Source organism: Ammospiza nelsoni, chromosome 8 (genome assembly GCF_027579445.1).
Source record: "Ammospiza nelsoni isolate bAmmNel1 chromosome 8, bAmmNel1.pri, whole genome shotgun sequence".
In the NCBI taxonomy this organism is placed as follows: Eukaryota; Metazoa; Chordata; class Aves; order Passeriformes; family Passerellidae; genus Ammospiza; species Ammospiza nelsoni.
In genome coordinates, this window is record NC_080640.1 from 14,193,801 (window position 1) to 14,201,298 (window position 7,498).

General features: G+C 58.3%; 1 protein-coding gene across 1 annotated transcript; it reads left to right on the forward strand.

The window, feature by feature from the left end:
* R3HCC1L (R3H domain and coiled-coil containing 1 like) lies at positions 1-5,763 on the forward strand. Its single transcript, XM_059477428.1, has 6 exons — positions 1-599; positions 4,352-4,527; positions 4,639-4,709; positions 4,823-4,918; positions 5,068-5,208; positions 5,367-5,763. Exons 1-6 carry the CDS (start codon positions 96-98, stop codon positions 5,420-5,422), a joined length of 1,044 nt encoding a protein of 347 aa, XP_059333411.1. The 5' UTR covers positions 1-95; the 3' UTR covers positions 5,423-5,763.
* The last annotated feature ends 1,735 nt before the right edge of the window (positions 5,764-7,498 follow it).

A 7,498-nucleotide genomic window follows, 5' to 3' on the forward strand; every position in this document is an offset into this window, starting at 1 on the left:
CAGAGGAGACGTGGGGAGGCAGAGCTGAGGTTCCTGGGGAGAGCACCTTGCATGCACCAGGAGCCAGCTGTGAGCCTGTGTTCCTGGGGGACAGCATGGGCGATGTTCCAGTGCTCCCAGCGGGGAGCACCCCACAGCAGGGCATGGGCAGCCCATCCCAGCCTGCCATGGAGGAGAGCACTGCTGGTGCTGGGGGTCCCAGAGGGGAGGGTGACCGGGTGCCTGCTGTAGTGGAAGCAGGCAGCACTTGTGCCTGCACAGATAGCAGTGCTGGATCTGAGAGCAGCCCGTGGGAGGGAGCACCTCTGGAAAGCTGTGAGCCTCCAGTGCCCCTAGAGCAGCTGTGCCATGGCATGGAGAGGATCTCACCTGCATCCTGGGCCAAGGAGCTGGCAAAGCCAGATGAGGATGTGGGCTCGCTGCAGAAGCACCAGGAGGCTGAGAAAGAAGAGAGAGGTCTCCACAGCAGCTCCCCTACGGAAGGACAGAGCAGTGCCAGTGCTGAAACCCTGAGCCAGACCAGCCCAGGTGCTGAGGAGAGCTGGGATGTGCTGTTCAACGATGATGGGGACTGCCTGGACCCACGGCTGCTGGAGGAGGTATTCCCTGCTAGCCAGGGTTTGTGGGGGTTGGCAGGGTCGGTGGCTGGTGCCCGCTGGGATGAGGGGGATGTGTTCCTGTGTTCTCTGGGGTGAGTGCATGGGGTGGGTGGGCTGCACCCAGGGCATGGCCAGCCTAGCTGGCTGTGCTGCCTGCTCTTAGAGCCAGCCTTCCCCTGTGCTCCCAAAACACCTGGGATCTCCATGTTCCCATCTGTCCCATCCCATCCGGCATTGCTGGGGAAGGTTGGGGTGATTGCCCCTCTGTAGTACATAAAGTGTGCCCAGTAAAACCTGCTTAAATGTAAACTGCAACTGCACCCTCATGAAACCAGGGCTGGTGATAAAGAAACGGGCTGAGATGTATGGGATCCCATTGAAACAGCAACAGGATGTTTCCTCGAAACTATGGCTTCTTAATCAGCTGTGGCTCGTTGCCATTCCCTCCTGCACACATGCTGCTGAATTTACTACACTTGGCTGCTTGGTGCCAGGACCCACACCATTCACAAGGAAAGCTCAGTTCCTGCAGCAAGGCTGGATATCCCTTATTGCATTTTAAATAGTAGCGTCAAACTGGTAATTTTCCTGAAGAAACAAATAACATTGATATTGTTACATCCAGCGTCTGCCTACCCCTGGCTGGAAGCAGGGTGTGAGGTGATGGGTGCCTTGATAACAGCATGTATGAAGGGATCAGGTTAACTCAAGAGCACCTTACTGAGGGGCACAGATCCCACCTTGTCTGCAAGGCCTTGCTTGGGCTGATGTGTCCTCTTGGAGCCTGGCACAATGCTGAGACAGTGGGACACAGAGGGCTTGCATTTGGGGGATGTGGAAGGACATGGGGTATTCCCATCCTTGTGTGGCTGTGCTCCCCTGAGCCACTGTCCCTCGCCCTCCAGACTGGAGATTGTGGTGAGTGCTGGTGTGAGGAGGACAGCACTGATGTTCTGAGACAGCTGGTGCAGGTGGTACTGGCTTTCTGTGGGCTGGTGCCATGGGCATGGCTTTGTCCTCAGGGGAGGAAGATCAGGGAAGGTGCAACCACAGGATGCTGTGAGCAGGATTGTGCTGTGCAGTACAGGCTCTCACTCCAAGGACTATCTGTATTGGCTCCCCTATGCACAAGCTCTGAGACAAGTTTGAGCTTTCCAGGGAGCTTCCCAAAATCGGTGAGAAAGAACCTGAAATAGGGATTTATCAAAAGTTGCCATCTTTGTCCCCTGCAGATTCATGGCACCTCATGCTTCCTGAGCCCTCCTGAGCCCTCCGAGCTCCCAGCAGGTGGATGTAGCTGCCTGGGGAGTGCACAGGCTCTTGGGAGGATGGAGCTGTTGTTAATTAAAATAAAGAACAAGAAAATTAGTAATGTCTTCCTCAAAACCGAATCCTTATGCAATGCAGAGAGCTGGCAGAGAGCAAGATTTATGACGTTCTGTGCGGAGGAGAGATTTCTGATAGCGAATGGCTCTTTAATCTAGCAGGAAAAAAAACACTGTAGTGAGCAGCATTGGCTGGTAGCTGAAACCAGACAAATTCAGAGCAGAAATCAGTTTGAACACAGAGTAATTAAGCACTGTGCCCGTTTCCTTGCGGGCTCTGTGGACTCTCCATCAGGCGGTGCGGCATGGCAGGGGCCGCAATGCGTGCGTGCTCAGGGCTGTGGTGTCAGTCAGCAGCCACAGACCCCCGACCTGCTCTGGCAGGAGTGTGTCTTCAGAGGGCAGCGAGATGTGATGGACAGGCATCATTTTCCCTGTCTTCTGTCTGTCCATCCATCAGTACTCATCCATCTGTACCCTCCCTAGGATGCCTGCCAGGACCGGGGACCACACTGGCTGCCGTGCCCCATGGCTGGGAGCTGCTGGCATGCTGTGTGCTGTGCTGGGCTGGGCAGTGCTGGCAGTGCTGAGCTGGCAGTGCTGGGCTGTGCTGGGCTGTGCTGTGCTGGGCAGTGCTGGCAGTGCTGGGCTGGCAGTGCTGGGCTGTGCTGGGCAGTGCTGGGCTGGCAGTGCTGGGCAGTGCTGGCAGTGCTGGCAGTGCTGGGCTGGCAGTGCTAGGCTGTGCTGGGCTGGGCAGTGCTGGGCTGTGCTGTGCTGGGCAGTGCTGGCAGTGCTGGGCTGGCAGTGCTGGGCTGTGCTGGGCTGGGCAGTGCTGGGGACCTGTTGAGCCGTGCTTGCCATGTGGCTGAGCCCTGCTGCCAGACGGCTCCTGTCCTTCCTGCCCCGCCACACTTGGTGATTTGTGAAGGTCAAGGGCTGCTCTGGCACTCTGTGCTCCTGCTCTCTAATCATCTCCCCGCTGCCTGGCACTCCCTGAGTGCTCTGCTCCCTCAAGCAGCACTGCAGGGCTGGAATGTTATCCTGCCTGGAATGGCTCCCTTGCTTCCCCGAGCAGGCGCAGGGTGCCTGATGAGTGTGCTGCCCTGCATGGGGGTGATGGCAGGGCAGGAGGCTCTGCTGGCAGTGCTGGCTCCTCCTGTGAGCTCCATAACTCAGCTCTACCCTCCGCCGGCATCCAGCCGCTATGGCAGCACCCCCTTACCTGCCGTGAATCCATCTTCCCCATAAAATTGTCGGAATGAGCACTTTTTATCGACTGAGCTGGCTGGGATTTATGGACTCTAACCTTGCAGTCGTGGTGTGCTCTGCTATGATCGCTTAGGGGATCAGGGTGGGAACCCATCTGAGTTATGTGCCCATTCCTTGGCATCATGCCAGCCCCACGCTCCGGGAGCTGTCAGTGCCTTTGAACTGCACCTGGCCTGGGGTCTCAGCTGAGGCAGGGCAGTGAATCCCCTTGGCCACTGGCATGGCGTGGTTTGGAAAGCAAGGGTTCAGCAAGGGATGCGGGGTGGCCCACTGGGCAGAAGAGGGTGCTGGGTGACCAGCTGGCACTGGCAGTGCTGCGGGACACAGGGAAACAGGGGCTGGATGCACCCTTGTGCTGTGGCAGCAGGAGGCTGCTGCCTGTGTTTTTAAATAAAGGCTGTAAAACGTGCATGGTAGAAAAGCTCTACAGCCATCATCTTTTAGCAGCCCCGCTGTGAGGTACTAAAGGAGCACAACCCATTTTATCAATAAGAATATTGAGAAGGGACTTGATTAACATTAGAAAGTGTTGTGATGGGGAGGAGACCAGGGACTGAGGGTTCTTTAATCCAATGGAGAGGCAGAACAAGAACTGCCAGCTGGAAAGTGAAGTCAGACAAATTCAAATGAGAAATAAAACATAAATTTCTAGGTGCACAGGTGATTAACCAACAGAACTTGCTCCTCAGTGGAGCACTGTCTTTTTCATCTTGGCATCTGGGCTGCTGATAGGCTGCTCCAGTGCATGTGCTGCAGCCAGGGCGTGCTGAGCCTGGTGCTTCCATGTAGCATAGAGACATCAATTTTTCCTCCTGGCATTACTATCCTGCTCCTTGTTTTTCCCCTAAGGTATTTCAGGTCATCACATTCCTGTGGAAGGGGGGTGTGTTTGGAGTTGCATGTTCTGTTTCATCCCTGCCATTCCTACCATGTCCCTGACCTGGCCACTGAGCGTGGCAAGTGAAGGGATGCTGGTAATGAGAAAAGCAAGTACATGGTTGGTAACTCCTAATTCTCAAAGCCATGAATCCGTCTGCAGTGCTGGGGTGGGTGCAGGGTCCTGGACAACTTTCTGGGGAGAACTTGCCACGGGTTGGGAATTGCTGTGAGGCAGGTGGGCATGGGTTGCTCAGTGCTGTGCCTCTCCTGCTGCTGCAGCTCTCAGGGGGTGAGAAGCACCAGGAGAGCCAGCAGTCACCCCGTTTCAACTACTATCGGGCGGAGCCTGCTGCTCCAGACATCAGCAATGACGAGCTGCCCCACGTCATCGAGATCTATGACTTCCCCGCGGATTTCCGCACCGAGGATCTCATGCGTGTCTTCTGCAGCTATCAGTGAGTCTGCCAGCTCTCTGTCCCTGGTGCTGGGGTTCCCTGCCTGGGCTCTGCTCCACATGGCTGCCCATCAGGTGCCCATGCCTTGCTGACCTTCCCTCTCTTTGGCAGGAAAAAAGGCTTTGATATTAAATGGGTGGATGATACGCATGCCCTGGGCATCTTCTCCAGCCCCATAACAGGTACTGCTCCTGGTTCAGCTGGGGATGGGCAGAGAGGAGGCATCCCTCTCCCACAGCAAGATGCTGGGCGTGGGGCTGCCCCTGCACGTGGACATGCTGCTCTCTTCCTGCAGCACGCGATGCCCTCAGCACCAAGCACCTGATGGTGAAGACGCGCCCACTGTCCCAGGGCACCCGCGCCTCTAAAGCCAAAGCCAGGGCATTTGCTGGTGAGTGGTGCTGCCCTGTGCCAGCTTGTGCCATCCTGCTTGTGCTGCAACATCATCCTGATAACTGGGGAGGGTTGGGGCAGCCAGCACGGCTCTACAGCTGCCCTGTCCCTCACAGAATGCCCCACTAATGTCCCCCATCTTCACAGAGTACCTGCAGCCAGCCAAGGAGCGCCCTGAAACATCAGCTGTCCTGGCCCGGCGGCTGGTGATTGGTGCCCTGGGGGTACGGAGCAAGCAGACACCAGCCCAGCGAGATGCAGAGCGGAGGAAGCTGCAAGAGGCTCAAGGTGAGTTTGGAGGGGCTGCAGTATAGGGGGGCCTTCCTCTTGAGTGCTCTGTCTCACAGGGTGCTGGGTGAGAGGGGGCTGCAGCAGGGTGGGCTCCAGCCACGTCCACAGGGAGGTGGGGTGGTAGGGGTGTGGCATTGACCCCCTTGTCTCTGCAGAGAGGAAGCGCCTGGAGAACAAGCAGCGGGAGGATGCCTGGGAGGGCCGGGACTGAGCCAGGAGGCTGCACTTTGAGCCCATGTCCCTCTCTGCAGGCAGGCAGAGCACTCTGCGTCTCAGAGCTGGGACACGTTCTGCACTGTGTCCAAAAGCACTGGGCTGCTTCACCGAGAGGGCTGAGCAGCGTGAGGGCTGGTTGGTGCTGTGGGGATGCTGTTGCTGTCAGGCAGCACTGCCCACCCTGCCCAGGGCAGAACCCCCGAGGCTGCCAGCCACAGCAGGAGCAGCAGCAGGATGCAGGGAGCTCAGTAGAGAGCATGGGGGGCTGTGTGGGGTGGCCCTGGCCACCTGGAAGGGCCTTGTGATTGAGAGTTTCTGTCCTTTATTTTGCTAATAAATGCCATTTATTTTATTTGCTTGCCTGGGTGGTGGCTCCCCGTTCCCTTCATACTGGGGCAGGGTGTGCGTGCCGGGGGCAGCTGCGCATGGTCCGCGGGCTGTGGGGATGTCCACCCCTCCCAGGTGCTGCTGGGTGTCCCCTGCGGCTGTGGGGGATGTGCAGGCAGGAGGGGTCGGGCAGGACGGCAGGCAGGAATGTGCTGGCAGCAGCCCTGTTTACTTCCGCGGAGCAGCTGCAGCCCTGAACAGCGGGGCCCTTGTCAGAGCATGGGCAGGGCCGTGTTCCCGGCCCCACATGGGGCTCTGATGTGGCCGTGCTGCCAGCCATGGCAGCCTGGGGGCTTCCTGCCCTGCCCCCGGGTGGAGGCTGGCACCTGGGACCTGCCTTTGGCTCTGCTCTGCATCATCTCTCAGCACCTGAAAAACTGCTCTGTGTGCCCCAGCACTCCCACCCTGTAGCTCTGCAGACTCTGAGGTTTTGGGGCCTTCCATGGGAGGTGAGGATGGGGATGATGCTTCTCTACCACCACTACCAGCAGTTTGCATGCTTTTGGTTGCTGAAGTGCTCATGTGGCTGCCCCGTGTCCCCTGGCTGTCCCCCAGCTTGGCAGCAGCGGGGCTGGTCATGACCCCGTGGCGGTGGCTGCCTGCCCCTGCGCCATCCGGCGGCGCTGCCAGCTGGGAGCCATCTCGGCTGCCGTTCCCGGATGCTCGTGGCTTGGCCGGTGGAAATTCCAGGCAGCAGAGCTGCTCTCATGTGGAAAACATCTTCCCGGCCATGCGGCATCCCTCAAAGCCCCAGCCTGGCCGGGTGAGCCTCCACCAGCACGTGCCTTGCCACGGTCTCTGGCCTCGGGCCCCTCCAGTGCATCCCTGTGCTCCCAGCAGCGGCTCCACGTGCAGGGACCATCACGTGTGGGTGCAGCCTGACTTGTCCTGGGCCGAGGTGGGTGCTGGCAGCCCCCCACCCTGGGCTGGTGCCTGCCAGCGAGGCAGGAATGGACACAGGTGTGCTAGGAGAGGGGCGGCACTGCCCCGTGGCTGGCAAGCTGGGGAACAGACAGTACAGAGTGTGTTGGTGACATTCCCTTTTATTTCTTGTTGTAAGAAAAAAGATAGAAACCATGGGAGGTAAGAAACAGAAAGCAAGGGCACAGTGTTCCCTGTGTCCCCACACTGTGTCTTTGAAGGACAGAGTGGCCCTACCACAGCTCCCATGTGTGGAAAGCTGCCAGGACAGCCTGGGAAAGCCCAGCATGTCAGCTGCATACACTGTGGCTGCTGGGCTGGCTGCCAGCCCATGCTGCCACAGAGCTGGCTGGGTCTTTGCATGCACAGGGTTAGCCAGTTCAGGGCCATGGGGACCACTAATGGCAAGCCAGAGCTGCTTGATGCCAGCCACGTGCAGACAGCCCAGGAGTTGGTGGCCCTGGGTAGCACAGAGGGAACACTGCCTAGCTGGGGACACATTGCCTAGACCAAGTTGTTCCCAGCTGGGGATTGGCTTCATGATCCTAATAGGAAAGAGTGCAGGGGAAGGAGGAGGTGATGGTAGGATTGATAAAAGAGTAGCCCCTCTTCCACAGCACAGCACCCTGCTCCCAACTCACAGAACCTTTATTGAAGACAGGACTGGTGCATGGGTGGCTGGGGACTGTCCTGAGTCTCCTGGAGCATGGGGGGCTGGGCAGGCTGAGGTAGTTGTCCTGGGGGCCCTGGGGCTGTGGAGGTG